The 21,948-nt window shown below is 31.7% G+C and overlaps 1 protein-coding gene across 1 annotated transcript; it reads right to left on the bottom strand.

Moving 5' to 3' along the window:
• Positions 1-4,221: 4,221 nt before the first annotated feature.
• LOC133323279 (uncharacterized) lies at positions 4,222-19,861 on the bottom strand. The gene is made up of 5 exons (XM_061532221.1): positions 19,764-19,861; positions 6,990-7,095; positions 6,451-6,701; positions 4,929-5,277; positions 4,222-4,581 (listed from the first exon to the last, which is right to left on the bottom strand). The coding sequence occupies exons 1-5, from the start codon at positions 19,859-19,861 to the stop codon at positions 4,222-4,224; spliced, it is 1,164 nt and encodes a 387-aa protein (XP_061388205.1).
• Between the last annotated feature and the right edge of the window lie 2,087 nt (positions 19,862-21,948).

The following is a 21,948-nucleotide window of genomic DNA, read 5'->3' as shown; positions in this document are numbered from 1 at the left end:
ACTTAAAAGTTTTATACACAAAATAGCATGGAAATGTTACCAAAACATCTGTAAAAATACAAAAAAAACTTTAGATGCACGGTTAAAGTTTATTAGAATCTGTCTCTTTCATAGTTCTTTTTGTTTGCTCGCTCCACAGTTCCGTATTGATGGATAAAAAAAATAAATTGTGCAAAAAATCCTCTTCTGATTTTACTGCATAAATATAATCTCAAAAAAAATAATAATAATAAATAAATAAATACAATAGCTATAAATCAATCACTTCATGTTAAATGGTGTCACCAGCAAAAAACCATCACGGTATATCGACCTATGCCGATTTTTTTCGTCCAATAAAAATTTTCCACACGACTTTGTCTCTCAGTGCAAACATCGATGACAGACATCACAAAATTTAAGGCTAAGGCTGGTAATATTTACAACGAATTTCTGTTTTATGCTATTTTTAATGAATGCACTCTCGCATTTAATTTAATGAAGTACGTTTTTTAACAAATTGAATTATTTAACAATATATTTGTCTGATAAGCACTTATTTTACCTTACCTTTAATTTAAAAAAATTTCTCCATTACAAACTGAAGCTTGGTCCCTAAACAATAGTTATAACCGCGCTTGACCTGTACTGTATTTAAATCGCGTACTTCCACAAGATTTTTCACTTTGAAATGGTTTTTTGAAAACTGCAATATAACCCAATCAATAAATTCGATTCCATCTTTTCCAAATAGTAATATTTTACATAACTTGTTTCATACTTGAACAAATGTTCTAATCACCTCCATAATTTATTTCTTTTTTTTAATGTCATTATTTAATATTAATTCAATTTATTAAATTAATATCAGTGCAATTGTTCCATTTAATTTTCGTAATAAAATCAGATAAATACGACAAGCAAAAGTTCCATTGTAATTAAAAAATGCGTAAAAACACCAAATTAAACAATCGTCTGAAATATGTAGTTTCCACGATGTTGACAACACTGTTTTTCACTTTTGTTTTGCTTTCTTTCCCTGCACCAGTTGTCAAGTTTAACAACAGGTGGTCGGTCGCGCATGTTCGTTCTAATTGTAGAGCAATGTGATTAAAGTTATATTTGATTATTAACTAGAGAATAAAGTGTAAATAATTGTAAATTCATCATTTCAAAAGGAATCCTTCATTAAGTCAACATAATTCTGTTGGTAATTCTTTAAACACAAGAGATTTTTAGTTGTCCAAAAAGAATGTAATCACCAGTGCTGCCAGATAAATTTCATGAAAAATCGTCAATTTTTCAGAAAAAAATCGGCATAATCGGCATTTGTATTTTTAAAAATCGGCAGCATATAATTTATAAATAAATTCATATTTTTTTGGTTTATAACAGGTCAATATTGTTTATTACATTAAAAAAAAGATAACAAATTCAATTCTGTATAAAAAATAAAAGATTCATTTTTCTACAAAAAATGTAGATTTTTCTAAAATATAGTAATTATTATGTACACTAGTGAGTTCTTTCAGATTTATACGTAAATCTGAAAGAACTCACTACAGTGTGGTATTAAGGTCATAAAAATAACTTACAAACTAGTACATATTTTTATTACACATTTTTAGTAATTCATTATCAATTTTGATATTAAAACAATTTGAATTATTTAGTTTGAGGTAATATTTAGAATAAAGAATCTCTTCCAATGAATCATTCTCAAGTGAGCTTCTAATTTTAGTTTTGTTAAGGTTTACCTGACTAAAAATTCGTTCCACATTTGCTGTGGAGTGTGGAAGAACCATAATTCTTTGTACAAATTTAGACAAAACTGGAAAAGCTAAATTGGAGTCCCCACGTTTAATTTCGGAATTTTTTTCCAAAAACTTTTTAATTTCAAACATTTTTTCAAAATTCAAAAAATTTAACTCCCTAAACTCGGAGTCTAAAGATTTGCCTTATTCGATGTAAAATGTAAACTAGACAGAGTACAATGCTGACAAAAAATGCAGATATCTAAGCCATTGAAAACGGCTGCGGTGAGTCGCCGATAGTTATAATGATTTAAAGCTGCCAATTTTATATTTTTGTACGGTAGCGCCGTATTAAATTAAAAAGTTAGACAATTTGTGTCGATTGTTGAAATATCGGCAATTCTGAGGCAAAAATCGGAAAATCGGAATTTTCCATTTTTAGAGTGAAAAATCGTCAAAATGCCGATAAATCGGCAAATATGGTAGCCCTGGTAATCACTCTTATTCTCTTGTCCGTGATTCAACGAGAGAGAGAGCTATGATAAGCTGCAGGGCTGCCATATTTGCCGATTTATCGGCATTTTGACGATTTTTCACTCTAAAAATGGAAAATGCCGATTTTCCGATTTTTGCCTCAGAATTGCCGATATTTCAACAATCGACACAAATTGTCTAACTTTTTAATTTAATACGGCGCTACCGTACAAAAATATAAAATTGGCAGCTTTAAATCATTATAACTATCGGCGACTCACCGCAGCCGTTTTCAATGGCTTAGATATCTGTATTTTTTGTCAGCATTGTACTCTGTCTAGTTTACATTTTACATCGAATAAGGCAAAATTAAAAATAAACGAATAAAAAGTGCGCACACGAAAGATCACACTAGTGTACATAATAATTACTATATTTTAGAAAAATCTACATTTTTTGTAGAAAAATTAATCTTTTATGTTATTTTTTATACAGAATTGAATTTGTTATCTTTTTTAATGTAATAAACAATATTGATTTGTTATAAACCAAAAAATATGCATTTATTTATAAATTATATGCTGCCGATTTTTAAAAATACAAATGCCGATTATGCCGATTTTTTTCTGAAAAATTGACGATTTTTCATGAAATTTAACTGGCAGCACTGATAAGCTGTCATTTTTGTGTACTCATTAACAGTGTTAACATTCCACAACAATCTCTCTCCTATAAAATCAATACTGTAATCGAGACTATGAGATAGATGATGAAATTCCATTCAAATTGTGGTTCAATTTGTTTGGCATAACGTGTTAATGAGAAAACAACCAGTTTGGAATAGATAATTATCTTCAAACTTCTATTCTGTGACGTGTTAGGACATCAACAAAAGCGAAGAAGCACTGAAACAGGTACGTAAACATTTGTGTGCGTATATGTGACGAATTTGTAGATAATAATTATCTTAATTGACAAAACAATAACGGACATAAGCTCAGTCAGGCACCTCAGTTTTTCTAATGCTTTTTAAACACTATGAGTTTACTTTAAATAGAGGTGTGAAAAAAGAGAGGAGAGTAAAGAAGAAACCGCCATATGAAATGTCTTACAAAAAGAGAAGGCAGAGAACGAGTTCATTGATACATGTAAACACGGGCACCAGTTCCCATGCTTGCCCAGCATTAACTTTAAACATCAACAAAAAAGAAATAAATATCAGTCGGTGTTGTCGATAAATATATACCCCCCAGTCTATGACAGGGTTACCGTTGTGCGGCTAAAGTCGCAATTTGCAACCTTTTTGCGACTTTTCTCCTTTCTTGTTACGTATTTTTGTTTTTAAGCTAATCTAAATTCGTATACGTCGTTATTGATAACGCACAGTTCTAAGGGAATTTGATACTAACTCGGAAGAGTTTTATTAAAAAAATACTTTTCTGTATCTTATGTTAAGAAAACTACTTGCTGTGTAACTTTTTAAAAAATCCTAGCACCATCTGAATTAAATAAAAGTCAATTCTTTCATTATTTTTTGTATATAAAATAAATGATAATATTTATTTACATGTAAAATTATATATGTATGTATAAAAAATAATAACATGACCTTATTGTTTTATAATCCTTTTAAGGAATATTTTGTTTTTGAAGAAATCGATATTATTGTGTGTGTTTCTTTGAATAACAGATTTATACTCTATTTACAATTTGTGAATTTTCATGTACCAAAGAAAATATGGCAAACATGGGTAGACATGTATGTGTATTAGTAGTAGATAGGAGTAAGTGAAAACCTCTAATTCGAAATGTTGAAGTTGGTATTCAAAATTTAATATGTATATCTAAAGAAGTGCAGTTGGTGATGTTATTGTTGAGATTCTAAATCGTGTTAAGTTTTAAATAACAAAATACAAATGAATAACAAATGGAACTTTTTCATGCATGTGTGTTTATAGTAGTAGTTGTAAGGGTGGTGGTAGACTTAGAACTATTTCTCTTCTCATAGGGCAATTCAACTTTTCTTGTTGAGTTTTTCCTTGAGCTTCAGCGTCGAATCCTTGGGATAAACATGTTTCGAATAGAATTTAAAGGAAGACTTTGTGGGGGCTTTTGTTGTTGTTGTGGTCGAGGATACTGTAGTTGTTGTGGGTTTCGTTGAAGTTGCTGACGAAGTATTTGTGCTGCTGACATTTGTGAGCGGAGTTGTGGCAATAAGTTTTTCGGCCGTTGCTACAAAATTCTCAAATTTAACAGTGTATTCCGCATTGGGCGTTTCTTCTTCGTCCAAAGGAGCCCAAACGGGTATTTCAGCTGGCACATTACGCTTCGATGTGGCCTCCCTGACACTATCATTTTCCTCAAGCTCAGTATACTATAGAAATGACAAAAATGGTTAAAAGATGCAATGTAAGACAAATGATTTTTGTGTATGTGTGTGTTAGTCAATGGAAAATGAGAGAAATAGAATTTTGCAAATAACCACCAAAAACAATTAAAAAGTAAAAAAATATATGTTTTATTTTGTGTTTTCGTTTTTCTTAAAATAGAACATCCCAAGACTTTTAAAGCCAGATGTGATAGAATTAAAACAATACTAATTTCATAAATTTGTGTTTTTATATCAAAATAAAGTGGGAGGGGAAAAAGCATCACTGAGGCAGGATAAGGTTGATTGTGACAGATTGTGACTTAAAAATAACGATAATTATAGACTCTTACATAATTAATTGGCACATATTTGACTTTCTCGTAGACTTTGTATTTTTTCGTTTTGGCATTGTATTTGCCCTGGAATTTGTAGCCGTTTTCATTGTCACTGGAAGAAAGTACATTCGCCACAGTCGTAGTTCCTGCAGCCCCATTCGATTTCGTTGGTACCACGGCCACATAACGTGTACCAACATTGGGTATGTATTGTGGCGCCAATCCGGAAACTTGTTGACTCTGCTGTTGATAGTAGCTGGTCTGTTGTGGTCTTAGCAAGGTTCCGTAGTTGTTGGGTTTTGTATTGTAGTTGACATTGGTGTTGAGTCTCGTTTTGGGTCGTGAGGGTGGCGGTAAGACATAACTGGAAAAAATGTAAAAAAGGAAAAACAAAGGAAAGGAAATGTTAGCTCATTTTAGGTTTTGTCTCCACTTGGTCGTGATGATTTAAAGTTGTTTCACATTCAAAAGGGTTTATTGTAGGACTGAATATTTCTTCCTTGTTTAATATATTTTTTCTCTTATCTCTTGTGGTTGTATAGTACTCAAACTGCCTAGTAGGAATTTGCCGAAATACTGTCGGAATTGTTGCCTTGAAGGAGACATCCTTGGGCATTTTTACACTAGCATAAATTCTATGGTGGGTAGGTAAATTTTCTACCAATGAGAATTCAAAATACTAAACTATGACCGAATTTACTGAAAATCCTGACCAAACTTCCAAAGACACATAATAGTACACCCCATTATTTGGTGGATTTGGAAGTTTGTTATAATCAGCTATCCTAAAATGTGAACCGATATTGATAATTTTTGTTTATATTGGGGCTATACCAAAACATGGACCGTTAGATGGATAATACATACTCCACGTTATGGTGGGGGTATATAAATCTATGGGTATGATCACAAATCCAAACAGCAATCGAACATGAGGGACTTCGAAAACGATCCAAATCTAACAAAAGTCATTCGAGGATGAAACACTTCGAAACTAATGATCCTCTGACCATGGATCGATTGTTTCGCTTGGGCAACGCAGGTCTAATGTCTTCCGAGAAACTCGAAAAACGAACAAGAGAAGATATCATGTGTATAATCATCATTGTGTATCATGACAATGCGGGCTTAAACCAACGGATCATGTCCGCACAGCCCTAACGTGACACCCCGTGAAGTCCTGCATTTGTCACAAATCAAGAATAAATATATGGTCAATATTTTTCGTCGTCTGCAGGCGTGTTCAAAAACATGTTTGTATAATTAATGGTATCCAAAAAAAAAAAAAAAAACAGTCAGTTATTAGGCCTAAAATATGTATGTAGTAGCAATAATATGTGGAGATTCTTCTAATGGTCTTCTATCTGTAGATGGAAACAAACTGGAATTCTATTTATGTATTGAAAAAAGTAGAATAAAATATCCTTCTATTAAAAGCTTCAAAAAAGAAGAGCAATTAGCCCCTTGTAATTACTGTGAACGAATACCCCGAAAACTTCCACTTTGTTTTCTATACTCCTATTTTTCTTATACTCACACATATGGATTCGGATTTGGTATGTCATTACTAAGATCCTCCCAAACTGGTGCTGGTTCCCGGAATGGCGGTATTGGTCGTACTGTGGTGCGAGGTGTTGGCGGTATAATGGGGCCGGTATTTGTATTCCAATCCACTCGTATCGCTGTGCTCAAAGTAGCTAAGCAAGTGACTAGCAGGTAACTGATTCCTGTAAGCTGTAAAAAAAACAAATAAGTTATAAATGCAGGTACATTAACATATTCCATCATCTTTAACATGTAATAAGAAATTTAAACGAAAAAATAAATAAATTTGTACATTCTAAAAATGTAAAATCATGACTAGATACATTAGCATTGCTCCAGTAGCAACACACACCGCGAATGACAGATACCGGCAAAATAATACCTCCACAGTGTTAGGTGGTGCATGGGCATTTAGCTTGGATTTGAATTTTCGGTCTTTTGTCAGAGTCGTGATTGTCTCTTTTGTGACAACCACTACAACAATCAGTAAATAATTTGTTTATTATTTAAGCAAAAATTATTACTTCACACCTTGTGGGGCCTAACACCAATACCACAACAAATATTACTCAGCAAACCACCGTCGACCGACGAAGCAAGCAACCAGCTAACCAACAATGATGTATGTGACAATTTTCTAAATTTGACATATAATTCATTTAGTTTGGTGACATTTTGAACAGATCATTTAAAATAATGCATCAGAAGGTAATGCAACAATAATGGTGGCGTTGGAGTAATTGTTGAAGGTGTTTTGCATATTCCTTGTGCATTACACCGCAGAAAGAAATTTGCAAACAAAACAGAATAAGAAACAAAAACAAATCTCCATAAGTCTTTGCTCACGTAGATTATCATGTTCAATTTGGTGACTTAAGTCTTTTGTTTCTATCATGCTTATGTGGGCTTTACATCATTGTCTTCTCATTAGTTCCACTCTATGGCATTAGAATTAAAATTCAATTACCTTTGGTTTTAGTAAAGAAACACACACTAGGTACCTGAGCTGTTTCATATTTAATATTCTCTTTTTATTGTTGTTGTTTTGTTTTAGTTATGTCATTTATCATTTATGTTAGCCTAACAATTAATTACACATTTCAATTTCAATATTTGATTTTGTATTTGATTTGATATGAACTTGACACCATAATTCAATTTGTTGTAATAATTGCCAATTATTTTTTGTATTTTATTTGTATGTTTGGCTTTTGCTGCAACGACATGTTTGATTTCAACAAGTGTCACATTACCGATGTGTGAGCGTAAAAAAGTCAATCAAAATGACAATTAACTAAAAACACCGGTGTTTAGAAAAAAACGTGATTAATCATAGATTGGATTGGTATAAAATACGTATAGAAAATCAATAGATATTGAAAATAATTCCTTCTTTGGATCTGGTACAGTTCAAAATCCCACCATTGGCCTTCTTTATTGTCTAGGTATAATATGTCTTACGTATGTATATTTTTATATAAGACTTACTATATTATTTATATAAAAATAGTCCTTTAATAAAAAAAAATATTTTCTGTATATTTTATACGTAAAGAACATTTTGGCTATGGCTCTTCTAAACATAGGCCCCCTAGAAACAAAGGCATTGTATAGATAAAATACAGTCTGAAGGCGGAAGACTTTATATAGATTTAATCCATTTTACAGGTAAACAGTAAAATCTTTAAGAAGTATTATTTCTTCAATATATGTATTCTATACATAGACGACTTTCTAATTTATTTTACATTCAGACAACCTTCTTTTGGCAGAAAACGATCTATAGAATATCTTATACTTGTTGATCTTCTATAGACATTGTATACACAGAATTACTTCTACAGGACTTTTATGAATATCCTCAAAGTCCTCAAGTCCTTCTGTAGACAAAAGACAGATTATATTTCTTCTATAAAAAGAAGATCACCTACAGATCTTCCGCAGGCAGAATAAACTCTATACTCTGCAAATAGATCTTATACAAATAGAAAACCTTCCACAGGACTTCTACACACAGAAGAACTTACATAGGCATTCTATAAATATAAATGCTTCCATAGGCAAAAGACTTAAATAATTCTTCTATACGTAGAATACATTCTGTATATTTTCTATATAAAGAAGAAATTCTATAGATCGCCTATATATGGATCTATATATATATATATATATATATTCTGGACATAGACTGTCTTCTCTCAATAAAATATATTTTATAGGTATTTTATACATATAAAAACTTCAATAGGTATTTCTTAATTGAGAGTCCTTCTATAAGTCTTCTGTAGATAAAAAAATTCTACAGGTCTTCAAACGTAGGAAAACTTTTATAAGTCTTCCGAGAATAGAAGCCATTATGTAAGTCTTCTATATTTACAAGACCTTCTACAAGTTCTCTATACATAAAAAATGTATCTTCCATAGATAGAATATCAAGTATTTGTCATCATATGTTCACTTCGTAAATAGATTTGTCACTAACGTTGTTAACGATCTCCATGCATGTGATCTTCAATTCAACAAACTAGTATCGGAATTCACAACACACAATTGGACAAACGACTTATTGACAGATGCATACAACAACAATACAACTAGACATACAAACATATTTATTTTGTTTTAATTTTTTTTCTCTGATTTCATGGTTAGTGGTTTTTATGCAACATTTCTCCATAGACACATCTCACCGTGTGTGAAACGTGTTTCCTGAGACTAGTAACCCACTGCCAGCTTCGCTACCCCACCATCATCGCGATCATTACGTGTGTCGTGTGTCGACAACAATATTTGCAAGTGTGCACTTCATTTTACACATTTTTTCATTTCGCTGCAATTATTTATGCATTTCAAACATTCATTATTATGGGAGTTTGTTGAATTGAATTGAACAGCTACGTGTTTTTTTGTTGGTGTATTAGCTTCGAGCGCCCACAGAGGCTGTCTTGGGACAGATATTGGTGGTCAGTTACTTGGACGGAAATTAATAAATATTCATTCATTAGAATCGTTAACTAACAACTGCAGCAGGTTGTTCCTTTGTGCTGTAGTCTTGAATTTTTGAATTTTTTTATTCTGATTTAATTATCACAGAAACAATAATAACAACAACAAAATGGCAAATGGTAAACCACATTTCTTACTAAAGAATTTCTATAATCGATTGATATTTAAACGTGTAATGAGTTCGATATATTGGTACTTAAAGGTTTTCGATAAAAAAACCATTGTAGTTTGATGTTGTGTCAGTTCGTTTGTCTGTCCATGGCAGTTGAAAAAGAAGACCTATAAATCTCTAATAAATATGGTCAAGTGTAAGTGATATTATTTTAATTGCCTAATAAATATTAATGTTAACTGATCATGAACAGTGATACACAGTTAATATAGTTGTAGTTTTTTAATCACATGAAACAAATTCTATGAAAGAGTTTATGGTGCTATTTTAAAGCAAAACTAAAGAACAAAACCTTTCATATGAACATACTTGTATAAAAGCCACAACATTTTCACATGCAGGCCGAATCATTTCAGAATTTGTTCCTTTATAATTTGAATTTTTGTATTTGTACTTCGAATTGTTAAAAAAAATTTAGGCACATTTTGGATTATGGGATAACCAACAAAATATTATCGCCATAGTCAAAAGTTTTGATTTAAGTAAAATTTCCCTTTAAGAGTTCTAAAAAATTAATCGAAAAAAGAATATTTTTATTATAAGAAAAAATAATTTAAGGTGAATGTGAAGCCCACATATTTCGATTTACAAATGTGGGTAACTCTAATTAAATATAAAATAGAATAAAATAGAATGACAAATGGAGATACTCTACCCAATGAGAATACAAAGTACAAAATTACCGACATTTGGACCGATGTTGATAATTTTTGATAGGAATATTTGAAGATGAGAATCTAAAACATCAAAGTAAGAAAAAATTGGATTATAAAAGGTGTTCAAAGCTCCCAAAAGATCAAATATAGGGTGCACTGTTTTTGAAGCTACATTAAAGTGGACCAATATATCCCATTTTCGCCAGTGAGTGAAGCAGTATTATACCTTACACAGCTACCATTGAATTTTTACTTTCTGCGGATGTATATTGGTAATATTTTGCGATATTTGCACTCTCTTGACGAACTAGAGTTCAACAACCACACATTTCTTCCCTGGAATCTGTTCCGAATCACGTCTTCCCATAAAATTGAATTTTGATATTTAATAAACAAAAGTCTTGGTCCACTTGACCGCTCAATATTATCCCATAATTCATTGTATTTAAATGGTCAAATCCAATTCTCCATGGGAAATTTGTGATGTTCGGCTTGTAATTGTGGCGTCTAGTGGGACTAGAGAGTTTTCGGTTAATTTCATCCCTAAATATTATCGGATAATTTTCTGGCACTTCCAGAAAAATTCCCTAGCCATTAGCGCTACATTTCCGTCCTCTAGTGTAGTAATGACAATAATAATCAATATCAGCATAGGTAGATCCCTGTAAATATTTACGTATAACTCCCACATCCTCGGGCCTTTGTCCTTTAGGAGTAAATATATACGTCCCAGGATACAAATTTTGTCGTTTTTCACAAAATCTGGGTACATTTGACCTGATAAATATTGACCGATCCTCATCAAACCGTCATGCTTTTTCTTTGGTCAGATTTCCTTCCTGGTGTTCGGCCTCCAGAGTGACCAGAAAAACAGACAAAATTGAAGTTTTCGGTCCATTTCTTGCCCTAAATATTAACCGATCATCATCAAAAATGATATGATCGATATACTTAAAGGTGGATCTAGTACCAATATTCCGCAGCGTTACAAACTCTATGGGATGCACATAACTATAATAATCTGACAACATAGTTGTGTGGTTGTATATGTGCAAAATTTCCCCGGAGCAAGGTTTTTAAGCCAAATAAGTGAGTTATACGACTCGGTTCCATTTTTTCAATGTTCAAAAAAGATTGTTACATTCAATTAAAAAAATAAAAATAATGATGTACAGATTTTATAGTCGTATGTTTGTTTTGAGCTTCAATTTATATAATTATATTTCTACTAATAATAAAATGATATATCACTAACATGTTAACAAAATGCTAATAATATGCAAAAACCTTAAGTTGAATAACAAAATGATCGCTGCTTCTTAAGTAGTGGTCAATCTTTCAAACACTCACATGCATACATATATAAATATGTTAATAACCGTTTCTTTAGATTTCCATATTAGAAATATGACACCAAATAATTGCGTGTCACAATTGTCAAGGCGAAGACAAGGCATAACAATTTTCGCATTTGCATATTGTCAACCTGCAATTGGACCCTTACTAAATATGGCAAGAATTCGTCATGTTTAACTATGGCTGCATGTGAATACCTGGTGTTCGTGCAAATCATTCATTAATGCAGATTTAATAAAATAATTAAATAAATGTTAGTTGCAAACTTCAACAACAACGACGTCGTCCACGAAGAAAAGAATGTCGACTCTGTCCAAAATTATTGCTTAAATTAGTGGCATAAAAAGTTGCCTTCAGATCACTTTGACTGAAATGTTCATCAATTCCTTCTATGCCGTCATCGTGGCCTGGTGGTTTAGCCAAATTTACCCCAAAAACAACAGATTGTCAGCTGGCCTACCGGCCTAACCAAACATATAATGATGATGTTGCATTCACAAACAATCACCAACAGAGTTGGCTGTCGGAATTTTTTGGCGTGTTCGGATACAGAGGAGGATTTCTTGATTTGCTGATAATTTGCAGATTTCTTCTAAGGCAGTTACATAACAACGGCATCAAACAAAATGCTTTGCCATTAATAATCAGATGCTACTTGTAACTGCCCAGAAAACATGCCAAACTAAAATCAGCCAAAGGCAAGACAACAACCAAAAGAAAAAGAAGGAGCAAACGATATTGCAACAAAGGCCACAAGCAGAATTTAGACAAACGAAGAAGTCGGGTTTCGGCGTATTTTTTGTGAAAGGCTTCATACAACACTTTATGGTCACACTGTAAATGTGATTTGAATGTACGGCGATGACTGACGACTACACGCCGTGATGGTGATGTTCACAAATGAATGGCTTCTTGGGTAATTACATGAAATTAAATTGTGCAAGTTAATAACATTCTTGTTGTTGTTAGTTTTGTTTGTGGTGGAATATGAAATACACTCAAGAGGTATTTTAGGCATTAACTCGTAGTATCTTATGTTGTAAGACAGCAAGAAGGAAATGTTCTATAATTTATAAGATACTATTTTTTTATAAATGAGATAATAATTATTATCTTGTTTTTTTTTGTGATTTTTTACAATTTATAAAACATAAAAAGTCAAAGGTGATAGTGGCAAGTTTTACGTAATATTCTCAAAAAGTAGAAAGAAGAAACATATTATTAAAATCTGCTGCTTCATGGTATGAATTGACCATATGAGGGCTGCGAAGTCACAGTAGACCAATTTTACTGGAGCAGGACAAATATTTTCAAACATCTCCCAATTTATAAAAATGTAATGAGAATAAAATTTAATAAAAGTGTGTGCGTGAAATCGAATTCGGAAACATAGGCCTCATTACTAGCCGAACATAACTTATTTTCTTCTCTAGGCTATATTTCACTTAGCGTATATGAAAAAATTATTTTTGGAGTCGACTGAAAATTAGCTAGGAGTCTACATAAAATAGCCTTGCGAAAATCTAACTTTGCACCCTCTTGGCCAATTATAGGTCTACAACTCCACTTTCTAACCCTGCCATATTTTCCAAATCTTTTTATATCTCCCACATCCGAGTACATAAAAACAATACAATTGACATCAACTTATAGAGCAACCATTCCTCTAAGTATATCATACATTTTTCGGGTCTACGTTCTTCAGAAGTAAATATATACGTCATAGAATATAAATTTTGTTATTTTTCACCCAAAAGTCGGAGTTCATTTCACCCGCTAAATATTGACGGATCTTTATCAAAGCAGTCAAGCGTATTATTTGGCCTGATCTCCTTTTCCATGTAATATAAAATGTAATATAAAGCGACAAGAAAAACAGACAATTCGTTCGTGGGTAATTTCGTGCCCTAAATATAAACCGATCTTTACCAAAAACAATAGGGGTCTTCTTTGGCCACAAATGCAGACGGACGGACACACATGTCTAGATCGACTCAGCTAGTCAAGATATGACGATCGATATAATTTTTGGTGGGTCTAGGGCCAATATTTCGTGACGTTGCAAACTCTTGGGGCTGTGTAAGGTATACAAATAATTTTAACATAACAAAAAACATATATATATATATATATATATATTGTATAGAGTTCCGATATGTGTTACAAATCAAACTGGCGGATTAAAATTTATTTGAACTCTGAAAAAATCTATGGACAATTCTGAATAGTTATTAAAATTTTTTTTTTTAGAAATTATGTCCGAAGTCGTGCAAAATTATTGTGTATTTTTTGGTTATATCTTTTAAAAACTTTATAAAATAATTAGCTTCACGCATCCTGAAGTTGAAACGCCGGAGAAAATTTGAAATATTTGCTTGCATACTGAACGAATGCAATACAATTCTGAACGAATACAATGAAGTCGTTCTGGCAGCCTTCCCAACGAAGGTTTTCCAAAATTCAGGTACATTCAAGTTATGCATGTGAAGGGTTCACTCTCAGAACAAGTTGTTGATGCTCTAGGAATCAACCTGACCATGTGTTTACTTTACAGGAATAATATAGTTTCAAAACAAAAATAGAAATGTATTCTACATACCTTTAACATGTGGAACATCTCTATAGTAGACAATATTTTATATTTCTTTAATGAAGACACTGAATCCGAGTTCTACCTTAAAACTATAAAATGTTTTTAATGTGTAATTGTTTTTCTTGATGCAGAGCAACTGACAATTGAAAAATGCAATACATTTATTAAATAGCAATTTCAAATGTTCTAGTTTATTGGCTTCTGGGGTACTTGAAGGCAAAATCATTTTATCTGTAACAAACTCCGTGTGATCGCATTATCAAAATATGTTTGTAGAACATTTAAATACCTTAAAAATAGAAAACCTGTTGGCATTTGTTTGCAATTCGATACTTGTGAACCTTATTGTCAAATTTTATTTTTTAATTTGAAAATCAATCATGAAATATGTTAATAGGATTAGAATAATTACCTCTGATTGAAACTTTTGACAAGTGGTTGATTTGCCAATATACCACGACTAGTGTTGCCAGATGTGAAGATAAAAATACAATTGACAATTTTAATTTTATTTATTTGTTTTTTTTTCTACCAGCTATTTTTTGGGCCAATTCTCTATGCTTAACTCATAAGTTGATTTCAAAAAAAATATCCTCAGGAATCACGAAGGGTCAATGGTGTTTCCTTTGGGATATTACAAGAAAACGCACTTAGATGTAAACCCTTTAGCACACTCTGGTGAAGGATATACAGATTATTTATCATTTTCTCATTATTGTTGATAATTGTTAATAATATACCCAATTCTTGCTTAATTAATTACAATACTTGCTTAATTATTACAGAACATTATTATAGAACATTAATTATTATAGAACTTAACTATGAAAATTATTTTTTTTAATAAAAAAACGTTTTCCATACAAATTCGTGTTATACGGAAATTGTTTTGTTTTCATAATTCTGACAGTAAAACAATTATTTGCCTTTATTTAATTTATTAATAAACGTAAAATGTTAATCGTTTTTTTATTTTCTCAGCTGCATCATTTGGCGTTATTGACATTCTATGTCATTGTTATGTTTCAATAACGCGCTCATGGTTGCAACATTAAACTTTTAAAGTTCTGTATAATTAGTTCCCCAACAACGTTAGACATCAACCTAGACATTTCACAATTAAACTGTTAGATGAAAAATAAAAATATAATTAGAAGAAGAAGCTAACAAATGCATTTCGAAAGATGATATTTAAAAATATTTGAAATATAAAAAATAAAGGCATATGGAACACGTTCATGTGAACTAAACGTTTGTAATTAATTTTCATTTATTTTGTGTAGACTTCTGTAATGCTATACAAATCCATACATTTATATTAAAACCAGCCATGTTTGTTTCTTAAGTCTTTTGATTTTGTTTTTTTTTACATAGATTGTTCGAATTAGATAACCGTTAAACTTTTCCGCCTTTTTTCCAAATGGCAATATCCAAACTCCAGCATAGTCTGGCTTGTTGCCTTATAATTTTAACTAATTTTATATTTTTATTAACTAAATTGACCATAATTTAGCTTCGACAAAGATAGAAGAGAAAGAGAGCATGAAAATCTATCCCAAAACAAAAATAATCAAAAATTATTTTAGTCCATATAATTTGGCGCAAATATCACACGACAGCTATAGGAGTAAATCTTTTATCTTAATATCTATTGGGGTAGCCCAAAATTTGCCAACAAAAAATAAAATTTTGGTGTTGCAAGAATGCTTTACAATTTTCATTTATATAGTCATTACAGGGTATCTCGACCAAAATTATCATTAAAAACAAACGAAAAAACACTACAAAATGACTTAATTGTATGAAATCACAACGAACGATAGGAGACTTAAGAAGACTCAGGGGGAACAAAACCAATAAAACCATTTTTTATGTCTTATTAATAAATATTCATTTCTTTTTTTAAATGTTATTGTTGTTGTGTTGATTTTTTATGAATGTGACTCAGCCATTTGCTCATTATTACAAATGTAATAATTCATTTATAACACAGTGTGTTAGGTATGGATGTTAATTATAATGTGGGTAAAGGCGAAAGAGTGTCTCATAGAAAAAATCAAGAAAGGTTAACTACGACGATTTGACAAGTGTACATTTTATATCTGAGATAGGAAATAGGGGCTGCGGACTATATCTGGAAAATAGGAATTATGCAGAAATTATACGAAACCCAATTCGTGGCTTTTTATCATAATTTGGCTTCAAGTGAAACTGTCTTTGTACATCATGAATATCTCCTTCTACAAATTCGTCCGCCACATCTGTTAGTTCATCCTTATAACCAAATAACAATGCAATTGTTATTGTTGGGGGTCCTTCCTCTTTCAAGGGGTTCACTGAAAAGTATTCCATGCACATGCTCGCACAGGTTGCTTTTCAGTTTCATATTTAGAGTTGTTTCAAATATGAAAGATATCATAAGAATATTTGTCATCCGCAATACATTAACACTTTTAAATCGGTTTATTGATACGCCAGTGATTGATAAATTGCACTGAAATATATCAAAATGCTATTGTGACATTCAATAATGAGCTTAACAAGTATTTAATTCCAAAGGTATCAACTGGTTTTTATTCACGTTTTTCTTTATTATTTCGATAAAACGCCACAAAATTACCCAGCAATATTTTGACAACAATAAATTGATTGATTAATGTCTGCATATTTGTATAATGTGATCAAATTTAATAATATTTAGAAGTGTATCATGATGGTGAATGATACGGGTCAATAATACGTCGACTGCGCGGCTTAAGTATTCCAAATGCTTTATTTTTAATTTTTTTAATATAATTAATTCTAAGATATTTTCATATGATCTTTCAATACTTTTGATTATTCTAAAACATTTATAATATTGTGTTTATTAAATCGGATACCTCATAATGTAAAAATGTTGTATATCATTGTAAAATTCTATACAAATTATCCATGTCAGTCATACGGTAAACAACTTATTCGCATGTTGGCCGTAACCTCCATATAACGATCTAGTCCAATTTAAACAGTCGTTTTCTCCAAAAGATGTAGTTATAAATAGGCATTTCGGGCTACTCGTACAGTTTAAAATATATTAGGTTGGGAACAAGGAAATCAATTATATTTTCGGCCGATGGCTGTACTGATAGATTTCTCGTAAAGCATCGATCAAACAATTTCAGATTTATTCGTGTTGGAGGGGTGACATTTCGCAGTAAAAAAATTATTTTGCTGATTTTTGTTTGAAGCATTCAGTTGTGAGTTACAGGTTGTTACAAATAGAAGTTAACAAAGAGAAAATTCGGTATATTTTAAAGTTTCTCTTTGACAAAGGCGAAAATGCAAGCGGCTGAAATTGTGAATGTTGTTTATGGTTCCGATACTGTAACAACCAATTATGTGTATTTTTGGCTTTGTAGATTCCGTTCAGGAAGTTTTGATGTTAAAGATGCACCTCGCACAGGTAGGCAGTTCATCGAAAATGTCGATAAAATCGGAGAAATGATTGAAGTTGACCGGCATGTTTGCAATCGTATTATCGCCCAGGAGCTAAAAATCGACCCTAAAACTGTTTTGAAGCATTTACACAAAGCTGGATTCAAAAAGAAACTCGATATTTGGGTGCTAAACCATATTAACAGAAAAAATAAGATGGATCGAATTCCCATCTGCGAGGCCTTGGCCAAACGGAGTGAGATAGGCCCATTTCTCAAAACGGATGGTGACTGGAGATGAGAAATGGAGGTAATTCTGTGCGAAAACCAGGCCAAACCAGGACTACTATGTTTTTTCTTTGCAAATAAAGAGCAGAACTACTATGAAAAGTTAACTTTAAAATGGCAACAAATCATACAGCAAAACGGTACATAATTGGCCCAAAGCATGTTAAATATTGTCCTATAATTCATAAAAAAATAATGGATTTCTTTTTCCCCAACCAATATCTTAATGAGAGTAATATTTGATGTTGACATAAACCTGTTCTTAGTTTGTTTTTTTTAAATGTTTACATAAATTGTTCTCCATACAATGATACCGTATAAAAATCTCAAGCCGGTCGACTATACGACATTTTACTTATTACTAAGTATATCCTAAGCCTCAGAGGTCTATACACCTTTATATGATCAAAACTGTACTTCCTCAAAATATCAATTTAAAACTTTGGACCAATCCGTTACAGATAAATTGTAGTTGATATAGCTGGTACACACGATATCTTTACAAGGAGGAACCGATATGATCAAAAAAAAAAAATCCATATGATCAACTTCTGGTTCCGTCCCCACAAACCCGTTAAAATTTCCCTAAACAATAAATATTCAATGTAATCCGAGGGGTGCATTATATTAGATCCATGCTTCGTACAACCCAATATTTTTAACATGGACTTTTTTACATAATTATGAGTACTGAATGTGAAGGTTATGAAGTATACGATATGATTCACCAATTGCATAGTCTAATATTTGCCAAGATTGCATTAAATCCGAAGATAGTGTAAATATCGGATAAATAGGTACCACTATATATCAACCGCCATATGTATATATGAAGGGGAAGATTAATTCAGTTTGGTTTAAAGATAGGGCCCATCATATTTATACTAAAAAGATGTTTGGGGTAAATATCGGATAAATAGGTCCGCAACATCGTCTAATACATTGTAACCAGTTTAAGTACAATTAAATGTATTCCTTTATATATAAACCAATTCCCAAGTAAAAGTTTAATATTTTATCTACATTTCTTACCATTTTGAAATATACCAATACAAGCATAAATTTCGAAAATTTCTACTTCTCAATCTCTCATTCTAAATTAAAGAGTGTCCGATGTAGACAGTCAGAGAGCCGTTTTTACGCTCTTTTATCTAATGCGGCTCTAGCCCTATACCTCCACCCTAAACTAATTTTTAACACATCATCACGTTTTTTTTCCTGTATGGAAACACTGTGTCACCCTTCCAGTAAAATGTTTGAAATGCTTCTTCCCAGCAGCAAAATGAGTTTATTGTCATGAAAAGCGATTGGTTTGCTCCAAACATCAAATGATTAAATCATTTGCTTACTAATGGATTTCGGTTTTATTTGAATATCTGTTTTTTTTTTCATTCAACAAATTTGCATATTAATGTGGCATCAAGAGAATAAACAAATCATTGACAGTCAGTCACACACCTACATGTCATTGGATGTTCAAGTGATGTAAAAACAAAAACAATTCTTTACAAGTATATTCACATGCATTTCCATTGGGTTTTTTAAAAATAACTGAGAAGTTTTTTTTATTAAAAATATGACTATGAAAACAGTTGTTGTTGTAGCTGCGGTTGTAGTTTTTGTTTTTAAGTTCAAGGTTATGAAAATGATTGCAGTCATTGTCTATGGAAGTTTCTCTTCACTAACAATTGTTTCTGTTCTTATGGAGGATACAATGTACATACATATGTTTCGATGTTTGTATTTATAGATAAATATGCCAGTGTTTTTTTGTTGTTGCTATTTATGAACACATTTCACACTAAACTCATCAATTACCGCCAACCTTGATTGTCGTGTGGCAAACTTGCCTCCAAGCCAAGCCAATTCCAGTCAAGTGAAGTTTGTAGTTTCGCCGTTGCCAAGGCATTAGCCATTGTCGCAATCGGTAATGGCGGTAAGTGACTTAGCCAAGTCAAGTGGAGTCATCATCTGCAAAACTAGCAACATATTTATGACACTACGACACACATACATACAAGTATGTTAAAAAATAATTACAATCATTAGTTAAATCTATAATTCTAAAAGCTTTGCGAAGAAGTTCTTTTGTTGTCATTGTTAAAAAATTTATTACGAGAATGTTAATAAAAGACTTAAGCTACAAACTTGACAAGTGGAATTATATAATTTTAAGAAGATATTACAAACAGTTTAGAATGAAAGACTTAAGCAACAAACTTGTTGTCAACACTTCTATTTCAACGAACAAAAAAAAAGCATTTAAACTAAACAGAAAGACAATCATATAAAATCGAAAGTATTTTAGATAAGTAGATTATAGTCAGTATGCTTTGCAACCGTAAATGTCTATGATGTGTTTTTTTTATTTTTTAATTTTTTGCTACCATAATTCACTTAACAAATAAATGCTGAGTTGTTAATTAAGCCACCAGTCACTGTGGGTTGCCATATTAGAAGGTGATAAAATTATTTGAGTTTTCGTTGTTTGTTTCTTTATTCGATTTTTTTTAATTTATTTAGTTGTGAAGGCATTTGCACTTGAGATGTGACATTACCTTTTTTCCAGCAGCTCTCAAATGCAACTTAATTTAGAATGTAATACATTGTAAAAATTGACAGCTGCTGTAATTAATTTTAAATGTTTATTTTGCCGCTCTGTTTTTTTTTTAATTTTATTAACTAACTAAAACATGTTAACTGAAATGCAACAAACGTCATTGGCAGATGTCGCTCGCTCCTTTCTATAATGCAAGGTTATAGAATATATATATATTTTTTAAGTTATTATTTTTTAATTAACAGCTATATAAGTTGAAATAAAATGTTTATGGTAACAATGTGTTATATAAAATAATATTACTTTTGAGAAGATGCTCTGATTAGCCACAAATTTGTGTTTTGAGTTTTAAATGGTTATATTTTTAACATGTTTTTAAAAGCGGTATTTTTGAAAAATTAAATTGAAATTTTAATATAATTTTTAAATATATTAACTTTTAATATCCTGACAATTATTTTGTAGAGAATAGAATTTTGAATTCTGGCTTGCAACAAACCAAAATATTTGATTGATATTTTCTTATTTAACATAAATAATACCAATCAAATTTTTTGCATTAAAAGCAATCGGACTGTAGTTCATCTCGATTTAGCAATTTTAGCAATGTAGGGTCTTGAAATTTTAATTGATATCCATGTTTAGATATAGTCCCCATACAAAGAACAATATGTCAATGGATAAAATAGCCATGGAAAAAATATTCAATGTAGGTCTATGTTTCGATTTTCACTTCGTAATACTCTTACCAAACATGTGTCAAGTGTGAGGACAAAACCTTATATCTCATAAAACGTTAAACCAGTGAGCGATGCAGTATAGTCGAACGGGGCCGACCAACTACCACAAACATTTAACTTTCTGCGGTTCTATATTCTAAGCCGGGCCTATATTTCTTGATATTTGTACCCTCTTGACCGATTATAGGTCAACAGTTTCATTTTCTAACCCTGGCATATTTTCCAAATCTTGTTTCCCCTAGGTGAATATTTACGCCATAAAATAAAAATTTGGTCACTTCAGGTTATGGTTGAAGTATTTGGACAGATCGCCCTCACCTTGTAAAATATGTGATGTTCTGCATATAATAATGCCCGACCATCATCGAAACAGCCGTTCTAAGTATTTGGTCAGATCCACTTCACCGTGTAAAATATGTGATGTTCTGCATATAATAATGGCCTCTTGAGCTAAAATATGACAAAAAAAAAGTTTTCGGTTCATTGCACCCCATAAATATGATTTCAACTTCAACAACATTATTTGGCACATCGGGTACGCAGGTATCTCCATACAGTCAGTTTTTAATGTAGGTCTAGGTTTAGGCATGTTTAATGAAAACGAAGTGGATGTAACTTGGCTTCCTCGCAAAACTAGGTCTTCCCACAAATATGCCACCGAAATTTTGAAGTCAACTTAGAAATGAAACTGTCATATAAATAT

The sequence above is a fragment of the Musca vetustissima genome, unplaced genomic scaffold, assembly GCF_032173495.1.
Source record: "Musca vetustissima isolate MV318-11 ecotype Yass unplaced genomic scaffold, APGP_CSIRO_Mvet_v1 utg56881, whole genome shotgun sequence".
Classification (NCBI taxonomy): Eukaryota; Metazoa; Arthropoda; class Insecta; order Diptera; family Muscidae; genus Musca; species Musca vetustissima.
Note: the sequence above shows the minus strand (reverse complement) of the source record. Positions and strands in the feature narration are given on the sequence as shown.